The sequence below is a fragment of the Meriones unguiculatus genome, chromosome 7 (assembly GCF_030254825.1).
Source record: "Meriones unguiculatus strain TT.TT164.6M chromosome 7, Bangor_MerUng_6.1, whole genome shotgun sequence".
Taxonomy (NCBI): domain Eukaryota; kingdom Metazoa; phylum Chordata; class Mammalia; order Rodentia; family Muridae; genus Meriones; species Meriones unguiculatus.
The window spans coordinates 45,213,375-45,234,519 of NC_083355.1; the positions used below are offsets into that span (position 1 = coordinate 45,213,375).

General features: G+C 43.4%; 1 protein-coding gene and 1 non-coding gene across 4 annotated transcripts in view; one reads left to right on the top strand and one right to left on the bottom strand.

The window, feature by feature from the left end:
• Smg6 (SMG6 nonsense mediated mRNA decay factor) overlaps positions 1-21,145 on the bottom strand; it is a 219,480-nt gene that overhangs the window by 198,122 nt on the left and 213 nt on the right. Inside the window, exons 1-8 of one of the 3 annotated variants that reach the window (XM_060387319.1) lie at positions 20,470-21,013; positions 16,693-18,448; positions 15,577-15,772; positions 14,898-15,008; positions 10,927-11,033; positions 10,590-10,668; positions 4,238-4,348; positions 3,674-3,886 (exon numbers count right to left, since the gene is read on the bottom strand). In XM_060387319.1, coding sequence (XP_060243302.1) covers positions 3,674-3,886; positions 4,238-4,348; positions 10,590-10,668; positions 10,927-11,033; positions 14,898-15,008; positions 15,577-15,772; positions 16,693-18,443 — 2,568 coding nt within the window. In that variant the 5' untranslated portion in view covers positions 18,444-18,448; positions 20,470-21,013. Of the gene's footprint in view, positions 1-3,673; positions 3,887-4,237; positions 4,349-10,589; positions 10,669-10,926; positions 11,034-14,897; positions 15,009-15,576; positions 15,773-16,692; positions 18,449-20,469; positions 21,014-21,145 lie in introns of those variants that run through there. The other 2 variants (XM_021642073.2, XM_021642072.2) reach the window with 2 other exon arrangements.
• LOC132655523 (U6 spliceosomal RNA) lies at positions 10,014-10,119 on the top strand. The gene has a single exon (XR_009593323.1). It is a non-coding gene; the product is annotated as a U6 spliceosomal RNA (small nuclear RNA).

Below are 21,145 nucleotides of genomic sequence, written 5' to 3' on the forward strand. Positions count from 1 at the left end.
GAGCTGACTGGCCACCAGCCTCGATGAATGACATGAGCTCCAGGTTCAGCAAAGACCCTGCCGCAAGGAAGAAGGTAGAGAGTGCTAGAAAGACACCCGCCCTGACACAGGCTCCTGGGTATAGGCAACACACACACACACAGTTATAGAATCAGTGACAGCTTATTTCTGAAAATGTAGTCACTGAAATACACATTATAGAACCATAGTTGCAAAACTATTACTCTTTTTCAGTGGTGGAGCTGAGCTTTAAGTCCTGACTGCCACTTGAGGGCCATGGTATGTGGACCCACACATACCACGCACAGACACTTGTATATGCACAAAATAATAAATAAAATTAAAAAATTGAACAGCACAGTCCTACCCAAAAAGACAAAGTATGTGTTAGTTAAAGACATTTTCAGTTTGCGATATCCAAAGCAGCAAAGCATCAGTGAGGGATTCTAACAGCAGAAAGCAAAACATACCGGTATGTACGCCACAGTACACAAGAAGTGGGTGGTTTCATTATCAATTACTCCTTTCCAAGCCTTCCCCCAAACAGCTAAAGAACAGGAAGGAAACAGGAATATAAATGGAATTTTAAATTATACCCACAACAGTAGGACACAGTAGCTCACACCTGCAACTTAGTACCCTGAAAGCAGAGGCAGGAGGATCGTCGTGAGCTAGAGGCCACAGGGCTGCAGTATGAGCTGCTGTCTCAGAAACAACAAACAGAATAAACACTGGACATGGTGTTGCATTTGGGGGGTAGAAGCAGGAAGACTGAGCTCAGGGTTATTCTCAGCTATATACTGAGGTCAAGGCCAGCCTGGGCTACCTGAGACTATCTCCAACAACAATAAAACCTGAGAGTTTCTCCTATCCCACCATTTTCAACTGTTTCTTATTAGAAAACCTGGAACATGCCTTTTAATCCCAGCACTCAGAAGGCAGAGGCAAGCAGATCTGAGTGACTTGGAGGGTAACCTGGTCTTCAGAGAGAGAGTTCCAAGATAGCCAAAGCTACATGGAGAAACCCTATCTCAAAACAAAACAAACAAAAAAGAAAACTATGCTTCCAACTTCAAGAAGAAATCAAGCCCCTTCCTTGTATGCAGCTATAAAACCTGCATCCAAAGGTAATGCCAAGTGCACCCCTCTCCGTAGTTCTAAGATGGATCCCTTGCCCAGCTATTGCCTTCCCCTGTCCTCCAGATCTTGTCCTTCTCAGACTGTTCAAAGATTTTCTTTTTTAGTTCTTCAACTTATTTATCATCCTGGGGTTTTTTTCCCTTTTCCTTTTCAAGTGTGTGCATGTGGTATGTGTATGTGCATACATGTTTGTATGAGGGCACATGTGCATGCAGGCGTAAGTGGAGGCCTGATGTTGGCGCCCCAAATCATATTCAGTTATTCTTCTATCTTATTCAATATAGCGGAGTCTCTCAAATCAAACCCAGAGCTTGTCAATATGGCTAGTCTTGCTAGTTAGCTTGTTCTGGGTTTCTCAAGACTTCCTTCCAAGGCTGGAATTGCACATGGGCCAATATGCCCACCTGGCATTCACCTACATTATGGAAATTCCAACTCTAGTCCTAACACTTATACAGCAAGTGATCTGACCACTGTATCATCTCATTGATCTTCATTCTGGTTTTTTGTTTGCTTTTTTGAAGACAGGGTTTCTCTGTGTAACAGTCCTGGCTGTCCCGGACTTGCTCTGTAGGCCAGGATGGCTTCAAACTCACAGAGATCTGCTGCCTCTGCCTCCTGGGTATTGGAATCACCGGTGTGCACCACCAGGCCTGGCTCTTCATTCTGTTTGTAACATCTTTCTTTTGCATTGCATTTCTTTTGTGTGTGGGAGTCCATATGTGGAAGTCAGGGGCAACTAGCAGCAATCAGTTCTCTCCTTCTGCCGTACGGGTCCCAGGGAGGAAACTCAAGTTACAAAGTCTGGCTCCTTGTACCTTAACCCACTGAGCCATCAAGCCAACTGTCATTCTGTTCTTTACCTGGAGCAAACAGGTCAACTCTTATGATATCATTATTATCTAGAATGATGCCTTCAAAAATGATCTTTTCCAGAGCTAGGAATATAGTTCAATAATAGAGTATTTGCCTAGCAAGCACACAACCCTGGGTTCCATCTCCAGTCCCGAAAAGAAGTATTCTCTCATCCAAACTCCACTCCTCAGCTTCAGTCACCTGTTACCACCTAAGTATTTTTACTTCCATGTCCCACAGAATGACAGACGCAGCGGGTCTAAAACTAAACTAATTACCACTGTGCCAAAACAGTCTACCATTATAGTCTACCTAATGAAACCAAACACCATCTACTTGATTTTGTTTGGCTTAAGGGAATGATGCTGTAGTATTTCACTATTAATGTTTTTGAGAGGGTTTCATCCTATAGCTCGGGCTGGCCTGGGACTCGCTGTGTAACCCGGCACAGCCTTGGGTTTGTGGTAATCCACTCAAGGACAAGGCTCACAGGTATTGCAACTTGGTTCTCCCACTCAGTTTCTATACCATAAACGTTCATTTCCTCTTCTCTCTGAGATCCCCATGTCCCCAAGCCCTTTGGATTCCTATCTTCCCATCTCTGAAACCATTTATTGGTTCAAATCCTTCTCAACTAATTGAACCATGAACTTGGCCGTTGCCTTTTTCTCCATGTTCTTCTTCCCTAACCTCAGGACTCTGAATATGGCTAATCACTTTGCCAGGAATGTAATTCATCATTTCCCTCTCCTTCCTTCTCTAGCTAACTTCTATTCATTCTTAACTGACCAATGACTACTGAGCTACCAGAAATCAGGTACATACCCCACAAAGCTCATTACACTAACTACTCCGTTAGAATCCTTCCTTGAAAACAAGGGAAGAGGTTATTTTCTGACTCTTTAGTGTGTCACACAAAGCTGTAAGAGGTTACCTCATAAAAGGCTTGGCTATAGTGAGACGGCTAAGTGGTTCAAAGCAGTGGCTACTCCTGCAGACCACCCCAGTTCAGTTCCCAGTCCCCACATGGTGGCTCAGAACCTCTTTAATTCCAGGTCCAAGGGATGTAAACCCCATCTGAGCTCCTCTGACACCAAAGTCTCATGTAGTATATATATATATATATATATATATATATATATATATATATACTACATTATATATATATATACACTACATTATATATATAATGCAATTTGTACAGAAAAGCAAACAAATCTTAAAATAAATGGCTGATCACAAAACAAACTAACCAACCTACCCATGATGCTTTAGTTCATACTCCAAATAGAAGGCCAACCAAGAAGACAGCATCAAGGACAAAATCTCAGCGAATCCTCATACATATTGGTGATGCCCAACTCACAGCAGCAAAACAATTTCTAATTCTACACTTTCTAAATTCTACAGTGCCACATAGTGGTAAGTAAGGGAAGCACATAACTGGTGAGACGCAGGGAGGAATTAGGGACCCTGGAGTTGGTAGGTAGCCTAGCATCTGAGGTAGGAAGATTGTGGCAAGTTAGAGACCAGTCTGAGCTACATACAGAGTTCCAGGACAGCCTGATATATAGATTAAGCTTTTTCTTAAGAACTGCCTATGCCTTAGTCGGGCAGCCAGACTTTCTGAGCTATGTCAGAAAGTACATACTCTCAGTACATCATTCTCAGAACTTACATCACTGGGACTCAGGCTGCCCAGACCATTTTCCTGCTCAGAGTCCTTCCCAGACTCAGTGCCCTGGGAGGACCGAGAATGGGATGGATGAATCCAGATCTCCAGGCGAGTAGTGTCATCCCCAACATGCCGGAAAGTAGACTTCTTTCCTTTACGCCACTGATCAGGGCTCAGTTCCGATTCCTCATGCTGCTTCTTTTCCATCTGTTCAGCCTGTAAAACAGACACACTAGGTCAGCAAATGAGAAGCCTCTATACCTGTGTTTGTTTTCTAAAGACTCTTGTACAGTACCACAGTAACAAAGCATCATCTGTGCTGCCGTAGAGACCTTAGTAATCCTGTAAACTGGATGCTATGGAGCAGGCACACTCAAAAGCCCCACAAGCTCTCCTGAAGAGCCATTTCAGTATCTGTTTTTCACAGGGGCTGACTGATAGGCCATCAGTGAAGGCCAGTTGGACTATGTGAATCTGTGTTTTAGTCATCGGCTTGAACGCTTCAGCACAGAGGAAAATGCGCTCTCTAGGAAGGAATGGGTCCACTCTACCTGCATCTTAACTCACCTTTCGTTTAGTCTCCTCAAATAAACTCATGAGACTCTCCTTGGCAGTCAGGATAGGGTTGCTGGCTGCTAAACTGCGCATATAGTAATACACAGCATCAAGCTTCCTCCTCTGTGGAAAGAAGTCAGATACTTAGTCAGCTGACTTTCTTTTTCTGGTGACTGACCTTCGAGACTTACACATGTGAGGCATATACACTACCAGTGAACTACAGCCCCAACTTTAAAAGTTTACTTTGAGATAGGGTCTCCCTAAGCTACCTACTCCGGCTTCAAATTTCTGTATTCCAAGCAGGCCTTGAACTTGTGATCATCCTGTCTTAGCTTCCTCTCCACTTAACCAAGTTCAGCTTTCTTTGTAATACCAGTATACCACAGCTGATTCAAGAAACCCTGTTATCTCTCCTGGTCTGTCCCTCCAACTGTAAGTAATTCCAGCAAGAAAACCAGAATGTATCTGGTGTGGTGGTGCACACCTGTAACCCCAGCACTCAGGGAGGCAGAGGCAGTTGGATCTCTGTGAGTTTGAGGCCAGCCTGGTCTACAAAGCAAGTGCCGGAGAGCCAAGGCTACACAGAGAAACCCAACCTTGAACTCTTAGAAAACAAAAACAAAACAAAAAGAAAAGAAAATCAGAATGTAATCTATTCGAAAAGCCAAGCTAATCATATCAGACAGTTTTCCTTGACCAGCATGGTTCTTTATCCTCTGCATATGGGAGAAAAATGAACAAAGAAATCCCTTAAAATACAAGCAGCAATTATATTGTGTTTTTAGAAGATGTCCAGCTCTTCACAGGGCCTACTGTTATTACTCAGTATGTTATAATGAAATCCTGAATAAAATTAGGAGCTAGACAGACCCAGATTCAAACAGGAACTAATCCAGGGTATGACTAGACTTTGGAGAAGGTAGGTAAGAATCTAAGATGCCACATACTCCTTTTTTGTTTTTTGTTTTTTTTAAGACAGGATCTTACTAGGTAGTCCTGACCTGGAACTTATTAGTAGAACAGACTGGCCTTGAATTTGGAGATCAGCTTGCCTCTGCCTCCTGAGTGCTGGGATTAAAGTTGTGAGCCAACATGATCTAAAAAATGCTATTATGTGTATTTATTAATTAGACTGAGGGGCATGCCTAAGCCATAGGTGCATGCTATAGCGCATATGTGGCGGTCAGAGACAATTTTCAGACACCAGTTCTATCCCTCCACTATGTTGGTCCCAAAGACTGAATTTAGGTAGTCAGGCTTAGAGGTGAGCACTACTGTTCCCTGCTGAGCCACCTTGCTGGCCCATCCTCACTTCTGATATAGGAATGACAGTTTTCTTGAGAGCAATGTCTATAGATTTAGAGGCAGTGCCCACTATCTGCGATGTGATGATGATCACTTGCCTTGAGCTTAGCTATATTTAACGAGACTAGTTGTTTACGATTTTTAAAATAAGTATGTTGAATATTCCATGAAATTTATTAAATAAATGTAACGAATTAACATTTTGTGCCTATTTTATAACTGATAGGAAAAAAGAATAAAGGAAGCTGTCAGACATGGTGTGGAGGCACATGCATTTAATCCCAGCATCGGCAGATGGATCTTTGTGAACTGAAGCCAGCCTGGGCTACACAGAAAATTCCAGAACAGCCCAGAGCTCTGTTAAAAGAAGACGTCTCAAAAAAAAACAAAACAAAAGCATCAAAGAATAAATAAAGGAAGCTGAGCACAGTAGCATAAACCTATAATCCCAACAACTCTAGATGCAGACCAAAATGGGAGGACTGCTTGAGCCCAGGTGTTCAAGGCTAGCCTGGCATCACAACCTGAGCAGACCACATGCCCTTCAGAGCAAAGGCAGTGGGAGTGGCTCAAAGCAAAGCTCAGGACGCTGTTTCTAGATTCAGCTCCTCCAGGGAGGGAGAAGAACGGGAAGAGATGGAAGTAAGGAAAGAAGGCAGGCTGACAACAACGAAAGCACAAAGTGGAGTATCAGACCACCTTTGTGTCTCTCCTACTTCATACACATCTTCACATTCTCCATTACTGCCTCAAAACATTCTTTTAAAATGTTCTCTCAGCATCTCCTCATTCATCAAAATGTTTCGGGGTTGTTTTTTTTTTTTTTTTTGAGACAGGATTTATCTGTGTAGTCCTGGTTTTCTCACTTTGTAGACCAGGCTGGACTCTAACTGAGAGATCCAACTGCCTCTGCCTACTGAGTGCTAGGATTAAAGACATGATAGCCTTTTTCAAAACTTTTTTATCTAGTGTTTACTCTAGCATGATTACTAGCCCAGGCTTTAAGGTCAAATGCCTGAGTTTAAATTTACACAGGCTAAAGAGATGGCTCAGAGGTTAAGAGCACTGGCCACTCTTCCAGAGGTCCTGAGTTCAATTCCCACATCTATAATGAGATCTGGTGTCCTCTTCTAGCATGCAGACAGAACATTATAAACTATTTTAATAAATCTTTTTTAAAAAACCTTTTGGTTACACATTTATTAGCTATGGTTTACTAAGAAGGTTTCCTTATTTACAAATTGCTAATATGTGCACACATATGATTCCCATGATATTAAATTCCATAATTCATACATATATCTACAACAACATCTGAAACACCATTATATTCAGTAGCCTTTTTGTTTTTCAAGACAGCATTTCTCTATGTACCCTTAGCTGTCCTGGAACTTGCTCTGTAGACCAGGCTGGCCACAAAGTCAGAACTCACAGAGATCCACCTGCCTCTTCCTCCAGAGTGCTGGAAATAAAGGTGTGAGCCACCACAGCCCAGCGTCAGTAACTATTACCCCAATTCAAACTGGTATCTGCTTATACCAACTCATTTGATTTGAAACTATTTTGTTGACTCTACTTTTCATATTTAAACATTTCTAAGACTGAGATACAACTTGAAACAAATATATACAACTAGCTGGGTATGGTGGCACATGACTTTAATTCCAGTGCTCCAGAAGCAGAGGTAGAGGCAGGTGGATCTCTGTGAGTTCAAGCCCAACCTGATCTACAGAGCCTGGTAACAGGACAGCCAGAATTACACAGAAAAACCATGTCTAAAAAAAAACAATCAAAAACCACAACAAAAAAAACCTATCATTGTGCTATATTTATTTTTTTATTTCTCTTTATTATGTGTGTACATACGTGTTGGAGAAGGGTAGGATACATGAGTGCAATAACAGCAAAGGGCAGAAGAGGATGTCAGCACCTCTGAAACTGGACTAACAACAGGTTATAAACTAACAGATGTGGTGCAGAGAACCAATCCTGATCTGCAAGAGCAGCAAAATCTCTTCACTTCTAGGCCAGTGGTTCTCAACCTTGTAGGTCACTACCCCTTTGGAAATTGATAAGTTCTTCATATGGTTCGCATATCAGATATTCTGCATATCAGATATTTACATTATGATTCATAACAACAGCAAATTACACATATGAAATAGCTACAAAAATGATTTTATGGTTGGGGTCACTACAACATGAGCCAGGTCACAGCATTAGGAAGGCTGAGAGCTACTGCTCTAGACCATCTCTCCTGTCTCCTGCCACATATATCTTGATTTGCAGGGTTTTAAGTTGAACACAAAATAACTGTATCTCTAACAGTTAATGATTTGTTTTAGGGAAGAAACCATCATATATTTTCTCACTCACAGCACCCTGAAAATCACTATACACAAGCATGGGTTTTTTTTTTTTTTTAAGATTTATTTATTTATTATTTATACAGTGTTCTGCCTGCATACGTGCCTACACACCAGAAGAGGGCAAACATCACATTATAGATGGTTGTGAGCCACCATATGGGAACTGAACTCAGGACCTCTGGAAGAGCAGTCAGTGCTCTCAACCTCTGAGCCATCTCTCCAGCCCCTACAAGCATGTTCTAAATACCTGAAATTCACTGAATGACTTGAGGAGCCAGAAAAGCTGTAAAACATTTATAGACAACAAAGATGTAAAAGAGACAAAGAAAGAAAAAAACTAAAAAAAAAAAAAAAAAAAAAAGGGGGTGAGGAGACACTAATCTGGGTCCGAAGCCTGTCAAAGAAAAATAACAATTCAACCAAAATGGCAAAAGCCCTAGAGAAAATATGGCAATGCTTCTAGAGAAATAGAAAACCTGAAAAGGAAGTGAGAAATACAATTTCTTTATCGATAGCATCAAGAAAAGTAATCATTTAGGAATAAATTTAACCAAAGACGCCTAATACTTAAGCTCTAAAGAAAACTACAAGCCTGACGAGGTGGCGCACACCTGTGATCCCAGCAGAGGCAGGCAGACCATTGTGAGTTGGAGGCCAGCCTGGTCTACAAAGTGAGTCTGAGGCTACACAGAGAAACCCTGCCTTGAAATTTTGATCTCTAACACATAAATAGGCATGGCAGCTGGGCAGAGATGGTTTACACCTTTATTCCTAGCACTTGGGAGGCACAGGCAGAAAGATCTCTGTAGTTCAAGGCCAGCCTAGTCTACAAAGCAAATTCCAGGACAGCCAGGGGGACATGCCTGTATTCACAGCAAAGGGGGAAGGAGAGACAAAGTATCAAATGTGGCAAGTTCAAGGCCAGCCTGGGCTATGTGAAACCCTATCTCACAACAATTTCAAAAAATGAGAGCAAGGGCCTAGTGCAGTGGCAAATGGCTGGCAATCCCTGTCCTTGAGAGGCTTAGGCAAGGATTGGCAGCTTACACAGTACAGCAAAAGCCTCGCAAGGAAAGAAAAAGACAGAAAATGAGACAGACAGGGGAGGAGAGGAGAGAGACAGGGAAAGACTGGCTTTTCTCTTTCTGATAATCACATGAGCTGCTTCTCATTCCTGATACTTTCAGTACCCACCATTGCCCCATCCCACCCCCCTCTTTTCCACTTCCTGCAGCTTCCTGCCTGGAATCCTCTCAGCTTCCAAAGTCCATTTCTCCTAATTAGAACCACATTCAAGGAAGCTGGTAAAATCTACAGGTGTGATAAAGTGATTACTGTGTGTCTACTAAGCAGCCACTTTAGATAAAAAGTTAACAGATCTGAACTAGCAGGGCATGGTGGTTCAGCCTTTAATCCCAGCATGAAGGAAGCAGAGCCAGACAGTCCCTGTGAGTTTGAAGCCAGCCTGATCTATAAATTGAGTTCCAGGACAGCCAAAGTTACTCAATGAGACTCTGTCTCAAAAAAAGGTATCTGGGGAAAGAAATAAGACCTAAATGCTGAGGGCTGGGTGAGGCCCTGCAGGGAGAAAGGAAAGGGTTCTTATCTTCTTTCTAGACCAGCTTAGATAAAGAAAAGGAAAAAGGTTAAGATGCAGAGTAACAAGCTATTGTTTGGCTGAAAAGTAAATTCCCTTTGGAAATTAAATGCAGTAAAGTGCAGGTATGAACCAAGTCAACAAAAGTGAGGGGTGGGTCCCTAACACCTCACCTCAAAATAAAGGAGGCGGGGCCTGGAGAGATGGTTCAGTGGATAGAAGACACTTGTGAGCCAAGTGTGAAGCCCTGAGCCTACACAGTGCTAGGAGAGAATCCATTCTTTCAAGTTGTCCTGTGATCTTCACATTCAAACAGTGGCATGTGCACATGCACACGTGCATGGGCATGTGCAGACACACACGCATGCACGCACGCACGCACACGAGCACACACACACTAAATAGACGTAAAAAGACTAGCCTGCTCTACAGAGTGAGTTCCAGGACAGCCAAGCTATAAGGTAAAACCTGTCTTTAAAAAAAAAAAAATAACAACCAATCAATAAGGAAATAAATCCATTTCGGTAGCACATATACTAAAATTGTAACAATAGAGAAAAGATTAGCATGATCCCTTCACAAAGATGATATTTTTAAAAATAACAGAATAAAATAAAGCTGGGCGTTGTGGCTCACACCTTTAAGACTAGCACTTGGGAGGCAGAGGCAGGCAGGTCGGTCTAGTCTACAAAGTGAGTTCCAGGACGGCCATGGCTGCACAGAGAAACCCTGTCTCAAAAAAAAGATAAATAAATGAATAAATTCTGTAGGCCAGGCTTGCCTCAAACTCACAGCGAGCCACCTGTCTCTATCTCTCCGAGTACTGGGATTAAAGGTATGTGCCACCACACCTGGCTGCCTTCACACATTTAATAAATCAAAAAACACAAAGGTAATAATACAAATTAAATCAGTATTTTAAGAAACTCATGTGTGGTGTGGTGTGGTGGGAAATGCCTCTAATTCTAGCACATGGAAGGCTGAAGCAAAGATGACAAGTTTGAAGCCTGTCTATATAGTGAAACAAAACTCTACCTCAAAAATAAGAAACTGCCTAGGAAATAGCTCCCCTATCCACAGAATTTCTTACCGTATACACTGCCAGTAAAGCCAACTGGTTATAGGGGCGCCCATTCTTGGGTGCAATATTCTGGGCCTTCAGGTACCAACTAGAATAGAAAACAAAAATAAAATGCTAACTACTATCAGCTCTTTCCCAATCCATCCTCACAGCCCTTCTACTTACGTCACAGACTAGAAAGTTAACTAGATAGAGCCGTGAGTGGCCAAGCATGATTAAAGGGACCAATTATAGACAACTGTAGGGCATCCCATATGGAAGGGAGCTCAACTGGCTGGATGCCTTACAGGAATTCACTTAATGCCACACAGGGAAGAGAAATAGTGAGCAGAGAGGTAAAAAGTACCTGCGTGCCTTCCCATAGTTTGCTGTATCATTGGCTTGCTCCCGATACCTAGAGATATCTCCTTGGCAAATCATACAGCGTTGAGCACTGATCAAGGCATATTTTACCTACAGAAGAGACAACTGGTTAGCAGAGTACCCAAGAAACACAATTCAATACCAGAAGAAACAGGTGGGATTTAAGTGATAGAAGAAAAACACAGTTCTCAAACCTGACCTTGAGCACTAAAAAACTGCCAACAACATAATACAAAAAGAAAACACAGGAGAGTGGCAGCTCCTGCTCTGCATCCCAGGCAAACGAAACCATGCATTCTGAAACTAGAAGTCAAGCCATCTGTGTAATCTCAAGGGAGCCTTTGGAATATCTGGACCTAGGTTTCCTTGTCTGTGTTTAAAAACATATATTCAGGGGCTGGAGTGACAGCTCACTTGCTAAGAGCATTTGTTGCTCTTGCAGAAGATCAGGGTTCGGTTCTCAGAACCTACACAGGGACTCATTATAATTCCAGTTCCAGGCAATCCGATGCCCTATTTTGATCTCAGTGGATATCAGACATACAAACATGCAAGCAAAACACTCGTACACATAAATAAATAAAAACTAAAACGAAATTTTTAGAATACATTGCTAGGGGCTGCACCAGCATGAGGCCCTGAGTTTGGATTCCCAGCACCCGCGTAAAAGCTGAGCCTGGCTCCACGTGCCTGTTGGTAGTAGGTGGGGAGAGACCCACTTGCTGGCTACTCAGCCTAGCCTCTTCCCAGCCGCCCGGAGTGGCACGGAAGCAAAGACTCCAGCGCACTCAAGATCTGGCCTCACCCGAAATCCACACCATGGCTGAGGAAGGCATTGCTACTGGAGGTGTAATGGATGTCAACGCTACTCTAGAATGGGTGCTGAAGACCTTCATTCATGATGACCTACCCTTTCAATAAAAATAACTTCTAGCTACAGGCAGCACTGTAGCTTCTGCCCAGTCTGTTGCCCTTTTACAATGTACTCAATAATTAACTTTCTCCTATTCTGATTAAAGAAAACCAAAGCTCTTGATAAGATCATTCGATCTAATGGACAGTTTTTTTTGGTTTCTTAAGACAGTTTCTCTGTGTAGCCCTGGCTGTCCTGGACTCACTTTGTAGACTAGGCGGACCTCGAACCCAAGAGCTCTGCCTGCCTCTGCCTTCCTGAATGCTAGGATTACAGGCGTGCGCTACCACATTCAGCTCAATAGACAGTTTTTATTATATTTATTCGTGTGTGTCATCACATGCACGTATGTACACGCAGGCCCTGGTACATGTTTGGAGAACAGAGAACAACTTCCCAGAAATCAGCTCTGCTTCCACCATGTAGGTCACAGGACTCAAACGCACATCTTCATGCTTGCCTTTACCCGTTAAACCATCTTGCCAGCCTCAATGGACATATTTTTAAAATAATATTGACATCTGACAACTCTAAAGCACTTTAAAATGTTATTCATCTCACCTTGCAATATGATCACCTTCTCTGGCCAGCCTCCCCAATATCACAACTTCTGTTTCAACAACCACCTACACACTGATGACTACTCAATCTTTAGCACCAGCCCAGCTTTCTGTTAAACGCCAAATAGATCAAAATACTCCTTGTAAGCCCTGTGTAGAAACATATACCAATAACCCCAGAACTTGGAAGATAAAGGCAGGAAGATCAGGAGTTCAAGACCACCTTTAGCCACAAATCAAGTTCTGCACTAGTGTGGGCTACATAATCATTTTTCAAATCCTGCCTGAAAAAAAACTCATTTTCAAGTTCATTCTGTACATCTCACCCAAATATATCTAACCCTAGCAAAGCATGGACTATTTCAGCACTAATGGTTTGTGGAGGCAGGAGGACCAAGAGTTCAAGACTAATATTAGCTATAGAGCATGTCTGAGTAAAGTCTGGGCTACACAAGACTCAATTTAAAAAAAAAAAAATATGTAGGGCTGGAGAGATGGCTCAGAGGTTAAGAGCACTGGCTGCGCTTCCAAAGGTCCTGAGTTCAATTCCCAGCAACCACATGGTGGCTCACAACCATCTATAATGAGGTCTGGTGCCTTCTTCTGGCATGCAGACAGGATACTGTATAAATGATAAATAAATAAATCTAAAAAAAAATGTATATATGTAAAATCCTAAGCTGTACTCTTCCTTTACAGTCAATCCTCTAGGGCATAAACTGGAAGAAACCTCGATTTTTCATGCCTCCTATAATAACCTTCACACCACATGGTTTTCTGGTTTTGGAGACAGGGTCTCACATAGCTTGGTCTGACCTCAAACTTGCTATGTAGCTAAGGATAAGCTTGAAGTTCTAAAGACCCTCCCTCATGCACAAGCACACATTGGTTTATGTAGTGCTAGAGATCGAACCCAGGACTTCATACAGCTAGGTAAGCACTCTACCAGCTGGGCTACATCCCCAACCCTTTTTGTTTTGAGACAGGGTCTGACTATGTACCACAGACTGGCTTTGAACCTGAGACAGTCCTGCAGCCTCAGGCTCCCGAGTGCTGGCATTTTAAGCACCAACCACCATGCCTGCCTTTTTATTTATTTATTTTTCTTAATTTTCGCCTCCATTACATCTCTCTTTGCTTGCCTCTAACCTGACTCCCTACATTCACCCTTGCTTAACACCTATCATAAGCAACAATTTATTGATTGATTTTTGACAATAAATCTACTATTCTTTTGCTGAAAAAGCAACCAATGGTTCCTAAATGATTAAGAATAAAATCCAAATCTTCAGTATGGTATCTAAGGGTTTATGATCTACTCTTTCCTACTTCCTTAGCTTTGTCCCCTAAAATAACCCCAACTCCATATTACGAACCCCAAAAGAATGAACTTCTTGAAGTTTTTCAACACTACCTGCTTGTTGCTCACTGTGCCCTGTGTATCTAACTTCTCCTCCCACTTCAAACTCCTACTTACATTTCAAGACTGACTCAGCGCGGCTAGGAGTGTATCTCTGGCACAGTTCTTGTCTAGCTCAACTACTTCTCTCTTTGCCCCTTACTATTCCATAGTCTTACTATAGTGCTTATTTCACTTTCCTTTTTGTGTTTCGTTTCAGCTTTGATCTGTGTGTTGTGTAGCTACATATGCATGTTTTACATGTGTGAGCACACATACATGTAGAGGCCCAAGGTTGATGCTGTAACTTATCCAATTGCTTTTTATTTTTTACTTCATAAAAAATTATTTTATGGGCTGCAATCAGTATATAAAATAAATAAATAAATGTTTTTAAAAATTAATTCTGTGTGTTTGAGTGTTTTCTCTGTATATATTTACATGCATCACTTGCATGTCTAGTGCAGAAGTTAGAAGGCGGCACTGGAGCCTCTGAAACTGGAGTTACAGATGGTTGTAAGCAGTCATGTGGATGCTAAGAGCAACAAGTGCTCTTAAGAACTGAGTCATCTCTCCAGCCTCCTTGTCTTCTTTTGAGACATGATCTCACTCTGTAGCTCAGACTGTCCTAGAATTCGCTATGTAGCCCACAATGGCCTTAAACTTATGACAATCCTCCTGCTTCATTTTCCCCAGTGCTGAGATTACAAGCATGAAGTGCATCAGAGTGTTTATGATGTTACAATTTGTTTGTTTTTTGTTTTTGAATTTTATGTAGCTCAGACTTGCTTGGAACTCACTATGTAGCAAGGCTGGCCTTGAACCCCTGATCCAAGATTACTGACATGTGCCACAGTACCCCACTATGATTGTTAGTTTCATCTATCTGTTCCCCTATTATACTGTATCCTTCACTACTATATCCTCAAACAAACAGCCTGTCGCCCAGGCCATAATTCCTACTAGATAAACACTTACTAAATAGATGACCTGCCTGTGCCTATCAAGTGCTGGGATTAAAGGTGCGCACCACTTTGCCAGGCCTAGATGAATAAATTTAAAATAAAAAGAAACCGGCTTACTGTCTTTCGTAAAGGCTTGCTTCGAATGGCAAGCCCGTCCATGTAGTCCTCCAGTTTGAACTTGTAAGTAACCTGTAGTTTCTGAAGTAAACTATCAAAGAAGTCACTGCCCTATAAAGAAAAAGAAAAAAGAAACATCTGAATCAACCAGTTTTTGGTTTTTTTTTCCAATGAACTAACCAGATACTGGGCAAACGACTCTTTCACAGTCTATCACTGTCCAGACATCCTACGTAACAAAGGCACAAACAGTAAGTAATTAGGGGCTATCAAGTAAGCAAAACAGCAGTTTACAGAGTAAGCCTCCCATGTTTTAAAGATATGATCCATTTATCCCCTTTTCCCTCTTTCAGTTCTCATTCCCTAAGCCCCCACCCCTATCCCCATCACCCCAAATTCAGAAAGTTTCAAGCTCAGAAATAACTCTAAGACTGCAGTGTAGCTCAGTACCAGAGTGCTGGCCTGACACGCATGAACTCCAACTGTCAGGAAGTATAGTGCCAAAAGAAGAAATACAAGTAGACCAGGTTCTAAATGCAAGGAATCAATACAAGGGTTTTGGTAATATTCTGTTCTAAAACATCTCAGGTAGAAAAGACAAACAACAAACTAAAAGATGCTGCAGACTTTATCCTGAGGACATAATAATAATGATAATAATAATAACAACAACAACTACTACCTCATCCAAGAGTTCCAGGAGTCTGTTCCGAATTTGTTCTGGGTTTTCAATATTTGGATCCTTGAGAAGCTGCCTGAATTTCTCAATCACCTGATAGAAAGCATTCTTCCACAGGATCTGATCTACATTCTGATTGTCAGAGAATTCAATGTCTAATAGAATACAGCGCTCATACAGCTGCAGCAGCTCAGTTCTGGAATAAAATACATGTAACATCTAGTACATCACAGGGAAACCAAACCTGAGACATGAACTTCCTGCAAACCAGCCACCTCCCTCCTAACAAGAAATCTGGAATGTGACCAGGTATCCCACTCACACTGGGTTCTACTCTCACAATAGAATGTCATTCCAAAGACATTTACGTCTAGGAAAATAGCCTATTCCCATATGTGCACACCTACACTGAAGAAGCGAAATAAACTCTGGTGGCACATGCCTTTAATCCCAGCACTCCAGAGGTAGAGGCAGGTGGGATCTCTGTAAGTTCGAGGCTAGCCTGGTCTACAAAGTGAGTACTGGACAGCCAAGGCTACACAGAGAAACGCTATCTCAAAAAACCAAAACCAAAACCAAACAAACAAATTAAAGGACTGGAGAGATGGCTCAGAGGTTAAGAGTACTGCCTGCTCTTCCAGAGGTCCTGAGTTCAATTCCCAGCAACCACATGGTGGCTCACAAACATCTATAATAAGATCCAGTGTCTTCTGACGTGCAAGTGTATATGCAGATAGAACATTGTATACAAAATAAATAAATAAATAAATAAATAAATAAATGAAGGCAAAAACCGAAAGTTAACATTGACCTATTTGGAAATAAATTCAAATTGCATATGAAAAAAAAAAAAAAAAAACACTTACTTTTCCCAACTGCCCGTTCCTTATAAAAATCAATATAAAGGGACATCAAATGCAGCTCAGTGGTAGGGCACTTACTCCACAAAGCACAAAACTCCAGGCTTGATGCCCATACCCAAGTGAGGTTGTCGAGGGGTAGGGATTCCCATGAAAGGGAGGACTTACTCAGTGGCTTACCCAAAAAGTCTCTACCTCCCTCACCCACAGGAGCCTTATAGCTGTCTATTTCCCTCTAAGCAAGAACACTCAATACCTGAGCTGAGCCATCTTCTCCATGCCCTCAGTGCTGATGCGGTCCCTGGAAAGCAGGTTGCTGAGCTGTAGTTCCTGGTTGTCAGCCACTCGGAGAAACCTATGGAGCTCCTGCTGCTGCATGTTCCGCACGTGCTGCTCTATCTCCTCAGGACTCATGGTACTAGCAGGGAGAGGGCTACATACATACTGTCCTGAGGGAGCAGGGTAGCCTGGATAGTAAGGCCCTGGATACATACCATTTGCAGGGCCCACTGGGTACTGCAGAGGACTATAGCCTGTATAGGGGTACTGAGAGGCAGGGCCTGGTGTCCGAGGGTAGTAATAGGGGTTGTCAGAGTTTTGAAATTTATAGTAAGACGCTTGGGCTTGACGTGAATCACCCCAAGACGTAGGGCTGATTTCATCATCAGTGTCCAAGAAATGGAGCTGGGGTGTCTGGCTTTTCAGAGCAGGCTTCTGATCAGGATTGTTTGGGTCCCATAGTCGGCGGGTTGTGCCTCCACGGCCCCAACTCCGAGATCCCTTATTACCAGATCCAAATAAAAGTCGAGGTCCCAAAGGCGTAGACTCCGGAGAGCCTGGTGAACTGACAGACAGGGCAGTATGGGCAGGCAGGATCAGAATGCCACGGCCACGACCTCGGAGTTCCTGCTTCGGGTTTTTGAACTCCTGCTTCTCAGAGCCCTTGCCCCCAGGGCTTAGGCCTTTGTCAGACTTCATTCTATCCACATTCTCCCTGGCTGACCTCACCACGGGGGAATCTTTACTCATGGTTTCTGCATCAAAAGTGACACGAAGCGTGCCTCGGTTTTCTTTACCATTGCTTTTCTGTTCACCCTCGCCACGGCCAGACCAACTTCTTTCTAAGTGCTTCTTCCTTTCTGAGCTCTTCCTGGGCCCTAATCCACCAGCCTCATCAACTCGGTCCTCATCTAAGGAGTCAGTTGAGGACATAGACACCTGCTTCTTCAGTCGCGGTCGCTCCTTGGTCCGATCCTGGCGCCGGCGCCGACATCCACTATCGGTCAGGCCAGCTCCCTCAGCACTGTTGTTGCTACCAGCTGAGCTGGTGCTGCAGGTGCGGTAGCGGTTCCTTCGCTTGTCCGATCGGGAGTACCGCTTTACAGAACCAGGCTTCCCTTGGACAGAGTCATCGCTCACCTTCTTTGTTCCCTCCCCCTTTTCAATCTTTTTCCCCTTTTCTCCCTTGGCAGTTCTTACTCTGTCGTTAGTCTGGTTCTTTTCTATCTCAGTTTTATCTGGTTTACTCAGGACTTCTTCTTTTAAAACCTTCCCCTTACACTCATCCTCCTCGAGTCTCAACTGTTCCACTTGGTTGAGGATTTCTTCCTCATCTGCCCTGCTAGATGACTCTTTGCTAACAGTCTGCAATCGCCTTCCAGGCTGATAGATCTGCAGGTCTGGTTTCTTTATTCTCTTGATGATTTTTAGACTACGGTCCTCTAGTCCAACAGTCTTTGAGAAAGTCTCCTGTGCTTGACTATTTTCTAGATCTGTAGGACCATTTTGCTGTTGGCTGTCCAATTCCTTGCAAGCCTTAATAAGCTGTGTGTCATTCCCAACAGCAGAAGAATCTCTGTCATTTGCAATCTCATCCTTAAATTCCTCACTCCCAGAAGCCTCCTTAGTCTTAGGTCTGTTCCTTAGTCGAGAAAGTCCAGGCTTATAGATTTCCAAATCTGGGCGCCTATTATCTTTGCGCTGCCTGGGCTCCTTTACTTCCTTCATGTTTTCTATTATGTTGACAAGGGGAAACAACACAGAAAAGAAGAATAATGGAGAAGAGGGGGAGGAAAAGTTGTCATTCTAATTGTATAACAACAACAACAAAAATGAGCAAAAATTACATATCCAAATGGTAATACTGGTGGGCAGGGAAGAATGTTTCTACAAAGGCAGAAATCCATAGAGGCTAAGTATTTAACTGTGTTAGAGTTACATGCACTTGGATTATGGAAATGGTGGGGGAGTTCATAGTCTCTTGACCTTCCCAAGTCATATTCATATTCAGATCTCAAAGACTCAAACACTTCATTATTTCAGAATCAAAGATCTCTAACACGTTCAGTCATTAAACTATTCTGTCTATAGGGCCTGTAAGTTAACCCCTTCTTTCTTTCTTTTTTGAGTCAGGGTCTCACTATATATATATTCCTCAAAGACTTCACGCCCACAGTCCTGCCTCAGCCATCCAAGCTCTGGGACTGCAGGAGTGTGTCATCACCCCTGATTTAGTCTTCCTCCTGTGTCTAACATTTTTCTAGGAGGGAACAGGAAATGTGGCTCAGTGGCACAGCATTTGCCTAACATATAGGAGGCTACTAGCAGCAATCCTCGGCATTGCGTGAACACATTTACTGCTATATATCTATCATATACTATGTCATATTTATTTACTACATCACATATGTAAACATATATTTACAAGTACATATACATTTTAGAAGGGGTATGCGTATCAATCCACAGTCCTACATACTTCTGGGAAAATATCTGCCACTCCAGTGTGTGAACTTGAGCAGGACAAATCCACAACTTTAGGATACTAATACCCAGTCACATACCTCCTACTGAAACAAAAAGTAAGCAGTCCCTTTTACAATCTTCAAATCCACTCATCATCACCAACTCTTTAACAACAACCAGCAGAATCATTTCAGGAAAATGCTGCCTAGACTACGGCATTAGAATACTGAGACTAAGTGCTACTATGATGATAGAATATGAGGAAAAAAGTTCCGCTAGGGGCGCTTTTCCTAGGCACCAACCGAAGTGTTGTGACATGTTCTCAAAGTGCCACAGAACTAAGGGGCTCGAGAAGAGTAGAGCCCAGTAAACCCATGCCTACAAATCCTAGCACTTGGGGAATCACAGCAAGATCAGGAGTTCAAGGCCATGTCCAGCTACAAAGAGTTTGGGGCCAACTTGGACTGTCTCAAAAACAAAGAAAAAAGAAAAGAGAGTAGGGACTTCATAAACCTCACTCCAAGCTCCACAAACTTACTGAATGATAAACGGTTTTTCTGTAGGTATCTGTGGCTTAAAGTGGAGAGACTGTTTAACGAGACAGCGACAGGAACTGGTGAGACTATTACCCAGTGCTCAAGTTATATACAATCCTAGTTCAGAATTACAATGTGAATACAACTGCAAACAAGCTGATGGCAAGTACTTGCGCTCCAGCATCTGTACCCACTTTTTGTTAGTAGGGGAAGCCGGAAGGAAAATAAAGTGAAACTGAAATTTTAAACCAATGCTTTGGAAGTTGGATGTGGTGCCACATGCTTGTCATTCCAGCACTCAGGAGGCTGAGACAGGAGAATCATCCAAACTCAAGGCCACTCTGGGCTACAAAGTGAGACTGTCTCAAAAGAACAACAGTCATCAGGGCATAGAGGTGCATGCCTTTGATCCCAGCGTTAGGGGGGGGCAGGGGCAAGTGGATCTCAGTGCGTTCAAGGACAGCCTGGTCTGCAAAGCAGTCTGGGCATTGGGGAGAGGAAAGAAGGAAAGGCAACATACAGATACTGCTGCCTTGGCAGAAGTTTCGCCTCTCCAACAAACGCAAACCAAGATAAAGCCGTTTAGCCTCAGCAGCCTCAGTAAACTTTTAAACTTAGTTTTGGGGCGGAGCCAGGGGAGGTGGTGACTACTATTTTCCAGGGTAGGGAGAGAAAACAGCTTGGTTAATCCAATTCAGTTGGCCAATGAAAACCAACCTTACAAATTCTAGCCACAATCCTAGAGAAGGTACCTGCGACTAACTGTCATCCTAAACAACACGAACGAAGGGAGGTGAGACACTAAAACATTTCTCGCGCTTTTCTGAGGCGTATGGAGGCTGGCAAATTAAGCATTCTCTCCGACCAGAACCGCTCCCGCACATGCCAAGACCAAAACAAAACTGAGTTAGCTGAGGTCCTGGATCCCTCCAGTGGCGTAGCAGTGGATGCCTGCCTTGGGGGGGAAAAGTTGAGCAAGGGAAGTCCTAGCCTGTTAAGCCGAAATTTCTCTTCGATGTCCCCAGCTCCTCCTCTCCGACGCGGAACGAAGGTGTATGGAAAGCACACAAACGATTCTTTCGGGAGGAAAACGTCCCACGGGCCTCTACCGGACCCAGCACTTTCGCCAATTCCTGTCTCCTCAAGACTGGAATTCGGGAGCAGAGATGAGAGGGCTGGGACACGGGGAACAACCACGGCCACCGCGGTGAGCAAGAGGGCGGAGGCAGGGACTCGAGCTGGGCTCAGCCCCAAGGGCCCAAGCGAGCGGGACCCGTCCGGCACTCGCCGAGGGTCGTCGCCGGGCCCCTGCGCACTGTTGGGGGAAGGGGCGGGGGCTCGGAGCGCCGCGGACGGGGCGGGGGAGGAGGCAGAGGGGAGGAGGCGGGGCGGGCAGGCCCGGCCCAGCAGCTGGGCGGCGCAACTCAC